The sequence below is a fragment of the Euleptes europaea genome, chromosome 8, assembly GCF_029931775.1.
Source record: "Euleptes europaea isolate rEulEur1 chromosome 8, rEulEur1.hap1, whole genome shotgun sequence".
In the NCBI taxonomy this organism is placed as follows: Eukaryota; Metazoa; Chordata; class Lepidosauria; order Squamata; family Sphaerodactylidae; genus Euleptes; species Euleptes europaea.
This window is the reverse complement of record NC_079319.1, coordinates 56,579,517-56,596,866: the sequence shown is the minus strand read 5'-3', so window position 1 is coordinate 56,596,866 and position 17,350 is coordinate 56,579,517. Positions and strand designations below refer to the sequence as shown.

General features: G+C 41.2%; 1 protein-coding gene across 6 annotated transcripts in view; it reads right to left on the bottom strand.

Moving 5' to 3' along the window:
- Positions 1-17,350, bottom strand: part of PTPRM (protein tyrosine phosphatase receptor type M) — a 546,095-nt gene that overhangs the window by 97,241 nt on the left and 431,504 nt on the right. For 3 of the 6 annotated variants that reach the window (XM_056854227.1, XM_056854228.1, XM_056854229.1), the window contains 3 exons: positions 5,112-5,263; positions 3,128-3,202; positions 2,595-2,621 (listed from right to left, as the gene is read on the bottom strand). In XM_056854227.1, the coding sequence (XP_056710205.1) occupies positions 2,595-2,621; positions 3,128-3,202; positions 5,112-5,263 (254 nt within the window). The remainder of the gene's footprint in view (positions 1-2,594; positions 2,622-3,127; positions 3,203-5,111; positions 5,264-17,350) is intronic. The other 3 variants (XM_056854230.1, XM_056854225.1, XM_056854226.1) reach the window with 1 other exon arrangement.

The following is a 17,350-nucleotide window of genomic DNA, read 5'->3' as shown; positions in this document are numbered from 1 at the left end:
ATTAATTTGTCTGAGCTATGGACCAGGCTCTTTAGTCACTTTTGGTCCCAAGTAATATGTGAGAGTGGAAGGACTGCTACACCAAATTCCATGTGTAAAAACAGGCAGAATATTTTTTAAAAACTGTAAAACGAAGCCCATACTTTTTAATTTTAAAAGTCTGGTCCTCAAAGAGACTCAAAGAAACATATTCCCTTTTTGATCTGGATATTAAACAAAAAACGGGGAATGTTTCCCCCCCAGAAAATACAAAATTCAGAACCTGGTAGCCCTCCTTAGCAAAATTTTGCCACGCGCTGTTCTGCAGACATTATGGAATCAAATTTATTGCTATGAACTGCGGCTTTTAGCTACAAGAAAGCGAGGCCGTTCTACATGTACAAGCGGGGCTTTCTCCATCTACTGCGAGTCCGAGGTCTAGCCTGTCCTAACTTCCTGCTGCTTCAGCCTAGTCAAGTGAGTCACGTGCATGCGTCACATGCACAAAATCAGCTCCTACTGCAACACTACTAAGCCACAGGTAGGGTGATTTGTGGTTCTGAGGAGGGCGATGGCTGGCGGTCAGCTCTGCACAGGGTTTCCCTGCGGCCAACATGTGCTGAAATGGTTGTGTGAATCATCTCTGACTTAATTGCCAACTGGAGCTTTGGGAGAAGGTGGGCTATGGATACCAGCTAGTGAGATGCAAAAGGACTACTTCTGTTTTTAGTAATTAAACTTATTATCTTAAGACAGTAATAGTGCAATCCTAAATAGAGTTACACCCTACTAAGTCCACTGAAGTCAACGGGCTTAGGAAAGCATAGCTCGGTTTAGGATTGTGCTGTCAGGTATATCTAAGAAGGGAGGCATGCATTTAGTTATTATAAAATGGTGAGGACGTGGATCTTAAGATAATTGGCAGCAGAAAGTTATCAAATCTGAAGAGGCCCTACACCTGTCTTTTGAGTGGAATATCAATTTAAACTTGTGCCATTTTTATATTGTTAAATAGAAGAGGAAACTAGAAAGCAGTTCACAAAATCTCAAGTTCAGTTCAGTGACGCTCTTCCAGATTCAATCAAAAATTTCTCTCAATGTAAATTTTAATAAGACTGATTATTCAGTTTATATTGTTTTTTGTTTATCAGAAGCAATTTTAACAATTTTAACATACAAGCAATTATTAAAATATTTCCAACAATAAAGCACACTGGAATCCATTACCATTTTCCTTCTGATAATAAAGCTATTGTCTTTGTACACTACAAATGTCATAACATGTACAGATTGCTAAAGCAAAAACATGTGCCATAATCTCAGGCTATTAAAAATCATTTCATTCACATGCAAGTTATTACATAGTGATGTTCATTGTGGTACCATTTTTTCTGATTTACCAGAAATTATTCTCTTTGGATGTCAGATGGAAACAAACTTTGCTAATTATTACTGCATCGTAATGACTTTGCTTTACCTCTGTTACATGAACCACCACCTGGAAATGCAATACCATGGCCACAAGCCAGAGAAGGACATAACTAGCTGTACATATCTAGCAGGATTGTTAACTTTGCAGCTCCTCACCCCACATAGCAAATCACTTTTGAGAACCAATAGAGTTTCAAAAGCAGCTTATGATACAGCATAGCAGGTTTATGTGCAAAGAGGGGGGAAACCCAGAAATGTCCTCCTGGGAATGTAAGACCTTGCGTTCCTCTAAAGGAAAATTCTGTATTGTCTCTCGTGTACAATTCCCTTCAAAAAAAAATTGACAATGAATTCAGCAACATCAACCCAGAATCCATATTGTACACCATAGAGAGAGCGAGAGAGTGAGAGAGAGCGCGCAATATTGGAATGTTTTTCCACAGTGCATTATTGGATTGTTATCTCTTTTCTGGTTAAAAAAAGATGTTTGGGTTAGATTAGAGTTAGTATGGTGGTAGTAATTGCAAGCATAGCCCGGCTCTGTTATAATGTATTCTAAATATATTAATATCTCATGCTGTTATCTTGGCATGGTAAACCCATCTCCCTTCACTCTTTACTGGAGAAGTAAAGTGATTTTAATTTCCAGAAAGACAGATACAAATGCTTTTTCTTCTGTAACACTAGTGTTTTCTTTCAGTCTGTGGGATGTGATTTGTAATAAATATTATTGTAGCGTGCCAACTTGTCACTTTGTGGGTCACCATCCCATTGCAAATTTCTCTGTGATATCAAGCAGAAACTATCTCTGCTACAAGCAGCAGGTAAATGACCAAAACTTTATTTTAATATTCCCTAAATGATAATTAGCAGCCATGTATTTCATAGACAATGCTGAAATAATGACAAAACCTCCCATTATCATAATACTGGTATTCTTTGATGATTTACCATTCACAACTTTTCCTAAAAACAAAACAAAACTCTGATATTTTTCTCTTTCCAGAATTTGTCTGATGATAATAAATATCCAGTAAGATGACTGACAGTGGAACTAAAATATGCTTGTTTGCATATCCTCTGAGAGCATATAACATTTTCTTGGAAGATATGTTTTGTACACTGAATTTGAACTTTTAAAAATTGTTTTTCCAACATGTGTTGATAAAGGGAAATGTTCTCACCTAAAATTGCAGTTGGCACAAACGGATCTGTCATACATCATAAGCAGGTCAATGCAGAAAAGGTAAAAAGAGAAAGAAAAGTAAACGACTGATAAAATGTTTCAAAATTTCCTGCCAGAAAGCCACAAATAAGCAAGTGGTTATAACATGCAAAAGATGCTTAGCACTTTTTGATAGATTAATATATAAATATAATTATATAATGATCCCATAACAATACTATCGATAAAAGAGCTTTGGTCATGATCCATCCTTGCGCAGGTGGGTCTTTGGCACACACACAAAGAACTTGTGGGCTGGTGCTGTGAAGAAGAGTGTGCTGGCTAGACGTGTACAAGAGGTATGCACAAGTCGCCTATTCTACATAATGCTTAAGTGTGTGTACACCAAGGGATGGTCATAAGGGAAGCAAGAGGACTCTAAGTCGCTCTCTAATGATCCTGCCCCTTGTGCACTTCTGTGCCCACGTGAGGAAGGATCCATTAATTCCTAGGGGTAATGATGAAAAATAAAACAAGGACAAAATTGGTTACCTGGGTAGTAAGAATTTGGTACTGTTGTACTCAGTGTGTTTGTTTTCATTGTAAATGAAGAGGGTGATGATACAGCTGTAAAGAGAAGAAAACAATAGTTGAGGAAGGGAATTGTGAAAAATGAACCCTGGAATTTGTAAACTACTTTGAAAGGTTCTTTAAGTGTTTGCTGTTGGCTTTAAAACTCCTAATTTCTTTACCCTATTATGTGTTGCATTAGGACCCCTTCTGTCATTACCTTTAGTGACTCTTTCCCATTATGCGAATGGTATAAGAAATCTTAAATCATGTGGGAGATGCCACAGTTTGTTCCCAAGCCACAATTGCTGCAGTTCCCAAAGGAAACTGTCATGTGAAGCAGCCAGAACATGGAATTCTCCCATATGGTATTGCATTTGAAATGCTACCAGGTAGTACAGGAGGAAGCCAAGCTGCAGTTGCTCTGAATTTGCTACAGACAACATTGCAAGGGGGCCCTTTGTATAAAAGCTTTGCTAATCAAAATTATTATCTTTCCTCAGGCAAGATAATGACTGGGTTTCAGTCATTATCTGAACAAATGACTGGGTTTCAGTGTATGCTACGAAACCAAAACCAGGATGGTTCACACCAACACAATATTTTTTTTATTTTATTAGTTTTGTATTTAAAACATTTCTGTGCTGCCTTTCCACACAAATTGGGTCCCCAAGGCAGTGAACATCAACACGTTTCAACATTAAAATAACATTTAAAATAAATTATATATAATTAAACAATTCAATAAAACACATAAATACAAACACATTTGACACAGTCAAGGAGGAGGGCAATAACAGTTATTGGGGGAATGCCAAACAAAAAAGTCTTCACTCACTGGTAGAAGAAAACAACAGAGATAGATAGATAACTCTCCCTAGGGATGGAGTTCCAAAGTTTCAGTGCCACAACCGAGAAGACCTTGTCTAGCCTCAGATTGCGGGGGGGGGGGGGACACACACCTGAAGCAGGGCCTCTGAAGAGGACCAGAATGGACAGATAGGTTCATAGGGGACTAGGCAGTACTTCAGGTATGCTGGCCCTCAGACTGACCTTAGAAGCCTTGTGCTATCTCTGGATTATACTCCAAGTTATTTCAAGGAACTTTCCCCCTATCTTCCTTTGGCTGTGAAAAGCATGCCTCTTTGTACCCCAGTGTAGTGCTCTAACAGTGGTACAGCACATATTTTCTGCATGCAAAAGTTCAATGTCTGCCATCTCCAACTTGAGGGATGTTGGGAAGAAGGGCTGGGAAATGTCTCAGTGTAAGACCTTGAAATACGGCTTTTCTCATAACAGTCTTAAGGGGCCAATTGTATGAATTGGAATAAGACAGCTTCATATGTTCACTCGTGAAAGTGAAGGGAAACTTCATTTTATTTGATAGTAATGCTAACATTAAAATGTCACATTGAATTACTTTGACTCTTTTGTCATGAACAAATCAGTGGTTATGAATCCAAAACAATGGCTGATCTCATGAATCCTCTTGCACCATGAAGTCTTAAATAAGTCCGCTGTTACATTAATTGATATTTATGATAGGCTAAATGGCTGCCATCCAAACTCTTTAAGTATTTTTTAAAAATTGGCTAAAAAGAGTATAGCGGGCATGCAAGCTGTTTGAAAGCAATAAAAATTTCAGAATTGTAAAAGTAAATGAAGAAATGCAATCCAACACCTGCTACACATGTGCTTTTTGTACAAAGGGAAAAATGATAGACAGAAATGCAAAATCATCTTTATTATTTTTAGAGAACCCTATTCTTTCTGACTGGAATACATGCTGTGATATGCTGCACAGTATGAGATTCCGGAAATCTTGTATCTTCTATGAATCGATAACCTGGCCACTGAATTGACTGGGTAATGAGAAGTATTTTAAAAACCGTTTGCACCTCTCCTCCCCTCCTAGCCTACAGAAATAAAAAATGACTGCTGCATCCATATGCATTTTTTTACTTACATCTTCCATTTAGATTGTGTGTGTCCATGAAAGAGAAAGCCTCATCACAGTTGGTGCCTTGTTCAGTGTAGCTTTTATCCATTGAGTTCACCATCACTGTCATTTCCTGCCGTGTGCTACTCAATGTCTCTTTCCGTTTTTTAGCCAATTTCCTGAACATTTGGGAAGAAAAAGGATGTAGTGGTAAGCAAGTACATAATCATTCTTTTTATATCAGTGTACATTGATCAATATACCTATGTAGACAAAAACATTTGAAATAATGGTGAAATTCAAAAACCCCAAATCTGAGTACAGCACAAAGCAATAAAGTATGAATATCATCAGCTTCATCCAAACAGTAAAAATGTTTCATACTAATTGCATGGACTATTTATAGAAGCGGGGAAAAAAAGAACAACATAATTCAGGTACAGGCCAGTTCAGTGTGGGTGCCCTATCTGTACCCATAAGGTCTATTAAAATCTCCCACCATTTACATATTCTCAAAGCATCACATGAAGGTAGTATAATACCATGAGTGGGTTATCCTACCTTTCTATCTCCCCGTACCCTTTCTTATGCTCTAGAGAGCAAGAGAAATTTCTGCTGAATTAAGAACACAAGAACATAGGAAGAACCATGCTGGATCAGACCAAAGGCACCCCAGCATTCTGTTCACACACTGGCCAACCGGCTACCTCTAGGAAGGCCACAAACAGGAAGACAGCACCGGCATCATCCTACCTGTGCTTCCTAGCAACTGATTTAATGAGGCATATTACCTTGGGTATAGGGTTGTGCAAAATAATAACAATTATAATAATAAAAATTATAATTTCGATGTGTGGTTGGAACTGTTACATCATCATCATCATCATCATCATTGTTCATTTACTTGTTTGTTTATATATATATATATACCTGTATTGTTTTGTAATTTTACGCTGTCCATTGGCTGTAACAAATAAACAAACAAGTAAACGAACAATGATGATGATGATGATGATGTAACAGTTCCAACCACTGTACCAGAACTTTTCCCATTCAGGGCAGACACTGGAGCAAAATGACCCTGCACCTAGGAATCTTGCCCTATTGAACAAAGGATAGATTTGGCAATGGAATGTAGAGCAAAACAGATTTACAGCACATTCCTGACTTTTAAGGGGGAAAGCCCTTAGGAGGCCAGGAAGGTGCTGCACTGGCACTGGGGCCCTCCATACTGGCATCTGGGCTACTTAAGCTGCCATAAGTGGTGGCCCCAACGCTGGCGGGGAGGGATGGACGCCGGTTGCCGCCCCGGGACGCCGGCAGGGCCTTCTGCTGGCGTGCCACTGGTGTAAAGGCCCATGCCAGCCTCCGGGGGGCGTTCCAGCTTCCTGGGAAGTGTTCCCAGGGCATTCCGGGGGAAGCAGTTGCCGTTAGGCAGCCTCCTGTCCCCCGTTCGCCCTGGGTACACTTGCGGCGAGAGGAGCGAGGCTGCATCTGCTTTTTAGCTCCCCCCCCCTTTTCTCAATGGGGTGAAAAGGCCCCATTGGACAAAAAAAAAGCCTCTAAGAGGTTTGTTTTTTCCTAGGTCTAAGTTTGCACCTCTGGTCTGGTGTGGTGTTGGATTTACACACTGTTTTTCCAGGGACTTGTGGAACCCCCAAAGGTTGTACTGGCAGGAACGTGGTCCTTCCTGAACTCCAGGATGCATCTGTACTGGAAGCAGAAACTCCTGAATTGGGGATGGCTGCTGCATGGTACGTATGTATGTATGTGTGTGTGTGGGAAATAAGGGGTTGCGCTGCTGCAGCATTAGTAATATTCTCCAGCTGTGTCATTTCAGCAGTGATGGAATATCTAGAAGTAGCATCCAAATCCCTTATGACAGTACGTAGTGGATTCCTCCATGGATGTACATGTGTTGAAATATGTCTAATAATGTATGACAATCAAACTGAAGAAGTGATTTGAGGAAATGTTTCTTGTTGCCCAAGAATGCCATGACCACAGTGCCAGGCATTACATTTTGAACTTCCACTAATGATTCCCCAAAGTGGTGTTTACTCTTAGCTGGATGTTTGATACAGCACTGTTAACGTTGTTCATACCCAATGATAAGAATGCCTCAAAAATGACAGCAGACAGCAGGCAAAGATTTTAGGGTTACTTTATGATAGGCAAGCAAGTATCATGGGACCCAATTACCGTATGCTCAAAAGCAAATGGTATATATAAAAAAAACATTTCAGCAGTTAACATAAAACATTGATTATCATAACAATTTCTGAACAACAGGATTTTTAATTTGTTAATGAAGGCTGTTTGGTCTTATGTTGTATTAAGTTCTTTTTTTTCCTCTTCAAGTAAAAGTACATGGAGTGAAGTCTCCTGGAAATTCATTTACCCTTCTGGAAAATGCAGAAACATTTTTTAAGAGATCAGAAAGCTGTATATAATAGGACTGCCTATTTTACCTTGCTTCTCATCAAAAGTCAGTTCAACTCTTTACTCGGGTCATAAGTAAGAATGACTCTAACAGCAATGTTCTAGTCTAGGCTATCCATTTAAAAAGACCACCTCCAAAGTTACTGTGATTGACAGACTGTGCAAGAAAGACCTTAGGCTTGAAGGGGGGAAGGAGACTTGAAAATGTTGGCAGAGCTATAGGAGCTTTATATGAACAACTCATGGGTGCTCTATTTCAGGCACTGTTCTGATCTACTGCCTTTTTTTGCATTTAATACATACTCGCAGAAATATTTTTATAAAGCTTTTTAAATAGAACCATGCACACTACCCCTCTCCTTGTCCAGTTCAGTTAGAATACTCTCTTGACCCCCACCAGTGCTTCCTCCCCTCTTGCAGAATTGGAAAGAAAGAAATCTTTTGTTCAGATGGTTATGTTGATGTTGGAACAAACTATGGGACCGTTACTCTGCTTTGTGAAGTTCCATGGAAGTAAAAAAAGTACTTCCCAATTGAGATATCATAGAGAAGAAGCTACATCCTCAAGCCCTATAGGGGGAAGAGGTATGGGACTTTCAAAGATGCAGCAGGTTGGAAACAGGCCAAAATAAGCTCCTAAGGACTATCTTGGGAACCCTACAGACACTCTGACAGATTTTTTGAGAGCAAAGGAACATGTTATAGCGATTGGTGTTAAGCTAAACATGTACCTTTTAAATGTGTACCAGGTAAGAGATTTTTCCTTGCCCAAAAGCTGACTTCTGAAAGTATGCCTTAAGGAAAGCATGTCGCTCCTTTTCTTAAGAACATAAGAAAGGCCCTGCTGGATCAGACCAAGGCCCATCAAGTTCAGCAGTCTGTTCACACAGTGGCCAACCAGGTGCCTCTAGGAAGCCACAAACAAGACGACTGCAGCAGCACCATCCTGCCTGCAGTCATCTTGTTTGTGGCTTCCTAGAGGCACTTAGTTGGCCACTGTGTGAACAGACTGCTGGACTTGATGGGCCTTAGTCTGATCCAGCAGGGCCTTTCTTATGTTCTTAAGAAAAGGAGGGGCATATGTTCCTTAAGGCATAATTTCAGAAGTCAGCTTTTGGGCAAGGAAAAATCTCTTACCTGGTATACATTTAAAAGGTACATGTTTAGCTTAACACCAATAGCTATAACATGATCCTTTCCTCTCAAAAAATATATATATCTTATATCAACCAACTTGATTTCAGAGGCTGTTTCAAATGTTGCAACGCCATGGATTTTCCCAGATGTATTTCTTAACTCTCACAGCAGATCAGGTCCAATCAGAGTTTAAACTGAGAATTCGTGATATTTCTATTTGGCATGACATGGTTTAGTGAGAAGCAATATAACTGCCCAATGGTGTTCTATATTTAAATAAATACCAACATGGATTCTAATATTATCTTACTCAGCTCAGTTAGAGCTCTTTGTTAAAGTTTAACTTAGTGACAACTGTTGTGTTGGAAAGCCAATCTATTAATACCGCACACATGGTCAATTTTGTGTCTGTGATACAGAAGAAATTGAAGGCTTCATCCATTACTTTTTAAAATTATTCATACATCAGTGGCATATATATGACCAAAGTAATGTAAATGATGCATTCACAGGAGGCAATGTTCTAGGGATTTTTGAGTTCTAGAGATCATGTAAGTTACCACAGTAGGCACAGTTGAACTACCAGTACAATGTTGTATTGCTCATGTAGTCATGATAATATCATAATTATCATGTAGTCATGATAATAGATTCCATTTATATCATAAACATTATAATTAGAAAAAAATATCTGTGTCATGAGCTCTGATTGAATTTAAACAGCATAGAATTTTCCTGTTAGGCACAGGAGTTCACGTATACTCTGCTGATTAAAAAAATTAACTCTGATATTCTGAGCATCCCCCTTTCCTTTCTTCCATCCTTCCTTCTTTTCCCTTTCTTTCTTTTGATAATATCAAAGAAGCATAGTAAAGAGCGAATAAATAGGCAATTCTGAGGCCTACTCAGGAGGTAGTTGTGTGATATACAGCAACAGACAACATAGACATGAAAGGTTTTCACTAGAACTCCTCTATGAAAGATTCTGAGACTCTCATCTTGAGACTAATTACCATTTTAGGGCAAAAAGACTAATGATTAAAGAGTCCACCTTTTTATTCAGTCAAACTGTCAATTGTATGCAGAACTTCAAACACATATGGAAGGTATGCGCTGTAGGTATCCATCTTTCCTTTGCTTTTATGAAACTAAGTAATGCAAATGAATTTTGAGATGTCCTCCTACAGTACACCAAAGCCTGTAACAGAGCCACCTTTGATCCACAGAATAATTTGAGAGGGGTAGCCACATTAGTCTACGGCAGCAAAATAAACAGGGGTCTTGTGAGTTTAACGTCACTGATGATGCATTAGTCCAGTCAGTTATTCCAAACCAGTTTATTGCATTATCAGTTATCTAAAGACCATCTTGGATAATTATTTTTCCTTGGGTGCAGGCAGTACTGCATTATCAGCGATCTCTACAGACCATCTTGGATAATTATATTTCCTTGAGTGAAGGCAAGTTCTTACAAACATCTCCCTACCTAAAACCACTTACCAGCAACAATGGGACATTTAACAGAGAGACAAACCCAGGAACTAGATCCTGCAACACACTACCAAATCCCCCCCAACAAAAACCTAGAGAATTATAGGATCTAATAACATCAGCTCTACCATCTTTGGATTATTCACTTTATCATTCTCTGATGTAATATATACCATCATGTATCAACAATGCCTTCTGCTCTCTGTTGTATAGGTTAGAATATATCCATGTTGGCGAATGTATGGCACGTGTGGCGCAGCTGGCAAGCCGAGCCCTCTCTGTGAGCACGCACGGAGCCGTCGCGTCTGCCTAGGGCTGTGCTGTGTTGCCGTGGTGAGGGCGCTGAGGGTGGTGCTCTTTCTCCCCATGCCCATGCTCCCCATGCCTGCGCTGGCGCCGTCCCTCTCCTTGCACCCAGGGCAAGCCCCTCCCTCTCTCTTATCTGAGCTGCGGCCGCAATTCAGCTGTTTGTCGGGGCGCTGGCCTCTCCCGCTCTGTCCCGCCCCTCTCCACCTCGGATGGGGGAGGCTTTGACCAAGCGCCTTGCCACAGTGCGGTTTCTGGCAGCGGCGTCTCTTGGGCTCCGCCACCCCTGTGCCGTGTTGCCACGGCGTCTGGCTCCTCCCTTCCCAGCCGTGACACTGGGTGCTCCTGGGCTGCTGCGATCGGCGGGGCATTGGCTTTGTCCCTTTGGCTTGCCTGGATGCGGGACAAAATGATGCCCCTCTTTTCGTACGGAACCCTTTGAACATAGACCAGGTTTTGCTTCATATATTTGCCTTAGGGTTGCCAGGTGAACCCCCCCCCCAATCATTTACCTCTTTTCCTGACGGTTCAGTTACAAATATAAAGTTTCACTTTGAAGAAGAAGAGTTGGTTTTTATATGCTGACTTTTCTCTCCCTGAGCCATTCCCAGCGGCTGCCCGCGCCCCTCCCCCGCCTGCCAAGATCTCCTTGCCCGATCTCCCCATCTCCTTGCCCGATTCTCGCCCCCCCATGCATGCATGCATACACGCGCACGTTCAGCCCGCAGCCTGCGTTTCTCTGTCTCTCTCTTCCCCCCTCCACCCTTTGAATCCCCTGCCTCCATTCATTCCGGGATTCAAGCGCTCAATCCCCTGCCCCTCCCCTCCCCCCCACCTTTCTCTGCCTCGCTGCTCCCCTCTGCCATCCATTTTCCTCCTCGCCCCTTCCCTCCTCTCCACCCCCCTTCATCTGCCTGCCTCTGCGCTCCCCCCCTCCGTGCTCCTTTCTCAAAGGAGAGAGGGGCTGGGGCTTTGGGGCTTCCCTTCTGAAGCTGACATGGGGGGGGGTGACCCTTGGTGGGCAAGGAGCAAATCCCTTTTGCTGGGAAGATTTGGTGTGGGGGGGTGACCTCTGGTCTGAGCAGAGAAGGGAAAGGGTGCATTCACCCTAGATAGGTTTCAGAAATAGAAATGCTCTGGGAGGGGCCGTGGCTCAGTGGTAGAGACTCTGCTTGGCATGCAGAACGTCCCAGGCTCAATCCCTGGCATCTCCAGTTAAAGGGACTGGGCAAGGAGGCGATGTGAAAGACCCCTGCCTGAGACCCTGAAGAGCCGCTGCCGGTCTTAGACAATATTGACTTTGATGGACCGAGGGTCTGATTCAGTATAAGGCAGCTTCATGTGTTCATGTGTTCATGTGACTTTCTCTACCACTTAAGGAAGAATCAAAGCGGCTTTCAATCACCTTCCCCTCCCCACAACAGAAACCCTGGCCATTTATGCATGATCAGTTTTGATGCTCACTCAAAGCTCTTTTTAAAAATGCAACTTTAAAACTGCCTATTCACAGTCTCGAAGCAAAAGGAGAAATTCCACCCCTCCCACTCGCCTGCTCCTTTGTTTCTGTTTGCATAGCTATTAGCATGTGCATAGCTAACCCGCCGCTGTTATTTTGCATGGTTCCTTCAGGGGGATTCTTCAGGTTAAATTGCCGTGTTGGCACTTCACGATGGGTTTTGGGTTGCAGTTTGGGCACTCGGTCTCTAAAAGGTTCGCCATCACTGGAATATATCAACACAATCTGACAATCAAAATTATAATATTCAGAAACCAGCAGGAGAATACTTCAGTCATCAAGGACACTCTATTATTGACCTTTGGAGGAAGACTCCAGTATGAAACTACTGAACTGGCATTATTTGAGAGGTTTTATACTATTTCGCTCCCTGGGTTGAACTGGGACTTAGGAGTTTTGTCTCATTATAAATGATAAGTACCTCAGCAAAATCTGGAATTCCCCAGCCATTAAAATGTTAACTAGCTTAGCATAACTAGTGAATGGTCTCCGTATATTTCTTGATTGGATTTGAATTTTACATGATTACACTTTATCTGTAATTCTTGCACTTCAAGGCCCCTTGACCCTGTAGATTTACTTCATACTTCCCACATTACATGATAGAATAGTGAGGATTCAATCATTGCATCAGAAGAAGTTGGCTCTAGACCACAAAAACGTATGCTGGAATAAATGCTCTTATACTTGGGATGCCACCCAAAAAGCCACATGAAATAACACTATGATACATGTCAGAGCTATAGCTTATGTTGACACCTCTGGTTGGCTACATGTTCTACAACCCAAATCCAGTGCTTTGATGCTAAAATACACACTCTGAACTATTTCAAATATGTACCTTCTTTTCAAGCCAAATGTTTCTAAAAAATTGTTTCTTCCTATTTTTAATCCAAATGTTATGAAAAAATATACTTATTGAATCAAATAACAAGCAATGTTGGTTATTTGAAAGGGCTGAAGTCAACATGCTCTAAATAATGTGATATAAATGTAGAAAAGGATTATGTTGTTTTCAATATTTAGCTTTTATAGCTCCTTCAAGTAGGGTTGCCAACCTCCAGGAGATCTCCTGCTATTACAACTGATCTCGAGCAAACAGAGATCAGTTCACCTGGAGAAAATGGCCACTTTGGCAATTGAACTCTATGGCATTGAAGTCTCTCCTTTCCCCAAACCCTGCCCTCCTCAGGCTCCACCCCAAAAACCTCCCACTGGTGGCAAAGAAAGACCTGGCAGCCCTATCTTCAGGATATGTACAAAGAAAAACAATACTCATAGCTTTATAGGTACAAATACAGAAGGCTATAAATCTCAAACTTGCTGATTTTACAGCTATCTTAAACGTGAAAACTCTTATTTTAGAATGCAATGATACGTAGAAATTCATGGGAAAGTCCTGTGGAAAATATTTCTTGGCTGCCACATTTGGGTCTGAACTGCTGCACAAAAGGTTTTGAGTGACTTTGAGAACTGGTTCATATAATGTGGGTTTACAGTATCATCCACAGCAGAGTCACAGCCTCCTAAACCCATTGAGTTTCATGGACCTAGAAGCATGTAACTGTGTTTAGGATGGCACTATAAGAGATGCACCACTTTTGCAAGTGTGTAGCCAATTCATAAGTGATGGTATACACTGTCTCTAATTTGAATGTACTCTCTTCATCCATAATGCGTAAAACAGTCGTGATATGTATGAGCAGATGCATGCTATGGATACGGAGCTTCAAATTCTGTACCAGTGCAACTCCACAAATTTGGCATTAAACCTTGAGGGCTGTATTGAAAGTGTTCTCAAAAGATATGTCAGTACAAATATTCAGGACAGTAGACTCAAGCAGTTTGATATTGATATCAGGCTTGGAACTGATGGATGAATCCTAGCTACGAACTACATTGTTTTGCTAGGCTGTAATAGATTCATCTTTATTTCATCTATTTCATCTTTATGCTCTAATGCAGACTTTTCTAGAAATAGAAACACACTGTATAAAATGCTGTCTCCTCTACCATTTTGGCCTTTCAAATCAAACAACTGGATTCTGTATGGCAGCATTTGGTATAAATCCCAGTTTGTATCTTACGGAAAAAAAATACACTGACACTTGTGAATTGAAGCTAAAACTGTCAGATAAGATAAAACATGGGGAAAGATAAACATGGAAATAATGTATCACACTAGTTTATTCAGCTAAATGAAATCTTTCCAGCCACATTATTTGTATTATTCATTGGTTGCTGTGCAGAGTGACATTTTACAGATGGTGACAAACATAAATAATTGAATCACAGAGTTTAGCATCATTCAAAAATATCAGCAAGTACAGTCTACAATAATTATGATACTTAGCATTTCAATAATATAAACAAACAATTCTCACATCATCCTAAAGACACGAAACACTGATCTTCACAGTGTCTTTGTGGTGAAGATAAGTGCAAAATGGTAAAAAAAAACCTGTAGAGGAAAGCAGTAAATACATAAGTTAAGAAAAAAAAACCCACCAAACATGGTTATCTATTATGTACAGTTTCCCAGAGATAAAGTCTTGTCAATTAAGTACGCAGGTAAGATGAAATCCCTACCCCATGGCCTGCCATGAATCAAAACAACTGTATCTGAGTGTGAGGATCCCACCCGCTCCTCCAGCCAAGGCCCCCCTAGATAGGGGGGGTTCCCCTTTTTATTTTGGACTTAGTTGTTTTAATAGACATCCCAGTTTAGAACCTAAGTGCTAGGGGATCTGAAACTTGGGAAGTCTCATAAAGGCACCTGGATTCAACCATGCCATTGGAAAGTCCCAGGAAGAAAGAGGAAGAGTATGCTGGAATTAAAAACTGATTTAAGTGCCCCATAGCACTGTGGCATATCTTGCTCAAGAACAAAAAAAACGTTTTTTTCAACAGTAAGGACATTGTCGAAGGCTTTCACGGTCAGAGTTCATTGGTTACACGGGCTGTGTAACCTTGGTCTTGGTATTTTCTTTCCTGACGTTTCGCCCGCAGCTGTGGCAGGCATCTTCAGAGGAGTAACACTGAAGGACAGTGTCTCTCAGTGTCAAGTGTGTAGGAAGAGTAATATATAGTCAGAAGGGGGTTGGGTTTGAGCTGAGTCATTGTCTTGCAAAGTATTAAAGGTAATGTGCAAATCATTGTCCTGTAAGTATCAAAAATTGTGCTAATGAGGGTGTGATATGATAATGTGGAACCATTGTATCCTGAAGTGATCTGTTAACATGTGGAATCCACACCCAACCCCCTTCTGACTATATATTACTCTTCCTACACACTTGACACTGAGAGACACTGTCCTTCAGTGTTACTCCTCTGAAGATGCCTGCCACAGCTGTGGGCGAAACATCAGGAAAGAAAATACCACGACCACAGTTACACAGCCCAGACAACCTACAAGAACCAGTAAGGACATCACCCAATATCCTGTCACACCCCAGAGGTATCTGCCCAGCTCCAAGGCATGCCTAATACAATCATCTCTCTTGCTCCAAGGGATACTTCAATGTGAGACAATATGTGAAGCAATATTTCCAGCTGTAGACAGTATGGCAACCCTTAAGTATTACTAATCCAATCCAGCCATTGATAAAGGCAGGCCAACATTCGAACCACCCAGGATGAGCCATCAAGAGGACATTTAAACCCATCATTCACCCCCAGTTCTTTGCAAAAATGCTAAAACTTTCCAACAATTGCTCCACCTGGGATGTAAGGTATTTCCCTGCTAATCGTCCTGCCAGATTTTGACAGCAGTTACCTTCAAACTGCCCAGTCAGATTCTGGACCAATCATGTTCCTGGGAAACTGAGCCACGCAGCTCTAAGAAAGACACCTATTCTGCATGGGGCCTCAAGGTTGCATTCAATGACTGCATAACTTTTGCCAACTGCATGCAGGAATTAAATGAGGAGACTACTACAACGTTAGAAGCTAGTGTAAAACTGGAGAAATTTGTTCTCGTAATAGAGAAAGGCTCTCTCAAACTCCCTTAACTAAGTAAAGGAAAAACTTGCAAAGGAAAGAACAGAGGCAGGAGCCACAAAAAGCTTTTCTCCCTCTCTCATAATACCAGAACATGGGGTCATCTGCTGAAGCTGGAGGGTGAGAGATTCATAACAGATAAAAGGAAGTATTTCTTCACACAACACACAGTTAAACTGTGGAACTCCCTGCCCCAGGATGTGGTGATGGCTGCCAACTTGGAAGGCTTTAAGAGGGAAGTGGACATGTTCATGGAAGAGAGGGCTATTCATTGCTACTAGTAAAAATTGATACTAGTCATGATGTATACCTATTCTTTTCAGGATCAGAGGAGCATGCCTATTATATTAGGTGCTGTGAAACACAGTCAGGATGGTGCTGCTGCAGTCGTCTTGTTTGTGGGCTCCCTAGAGGCACCTGGTTGGCCACTGTGTGAACAGACTGCTGGACTTGATGGGCCTTGGTCTGATCCAGCAGGGCTTTTCTTATGTTCTTAAGGCAGCCTCTTTAGAAGCCGTTAGATCAGGTGAGGCACGCTGCCCAATTCCTAGCTGCTCAAGCAAAGATTCAGCAGGCAGCAATAAGTAACCAGTCTTGTGCTGAGATCCATTCCCTTAAAAGGCAGCTTGGGCTGCACCAGGGCCCTCATTGCATCTCTGCACCGCAAGACTCTCCTGGAGCTCCCAGAAAACACCTCCCAATATGATCCCCCCGAAGACGCCATTCCTAAAACTTGCTATAACCCTGAATGGAGTAGAGAAAATCCTGTAGCCCCTGTTAGGACCCAAAAGAAAATCAAACAAGCAACAGACAAATTGTCCAAGTGTGTGCATGTGCTTAGGGAATGGATTCTCTGGTGCTTAGTGCAAATTCTTTACATTTTCATTCTCTTATTTTATTTTGTATACAATACAGTTATTTGCTTATGTTTACAATTCCTATGGGTTTTATTCTGGCGTATCCCCATCAAGATCCAACTTGGTATACATAGGCTACAAGGTCTTGCGTTATTCCTTTGTGGAACTCTTCTTTAGAACACCCCTCCCATCTTCTAACTGGGATACAGGGACTCTGGGATCTTTATTCAGACTTGTATTTGATGAAGGGAGCTTTGACTCTGGAAAGCTTATACACCCCAAATCTTGTTGGTCTCTAAAGTGCTACTGTACTCAAATTTAGCTCTTCAAAGTCTATTATTTTAAGAAATAATTGTGCAGACACTCTAAACCAGAGAAATAAAGTAATGGAACTGTGATTATCCCATTTCTGCACAAATTCCTCATTCTTGGATAACAGAAATGCCAAATAAGCCTCAGATTTCCTCAACAACCCTTGGCCTACAAGGTAAGAGCTTAAAAAGATCTAGGATACAAAG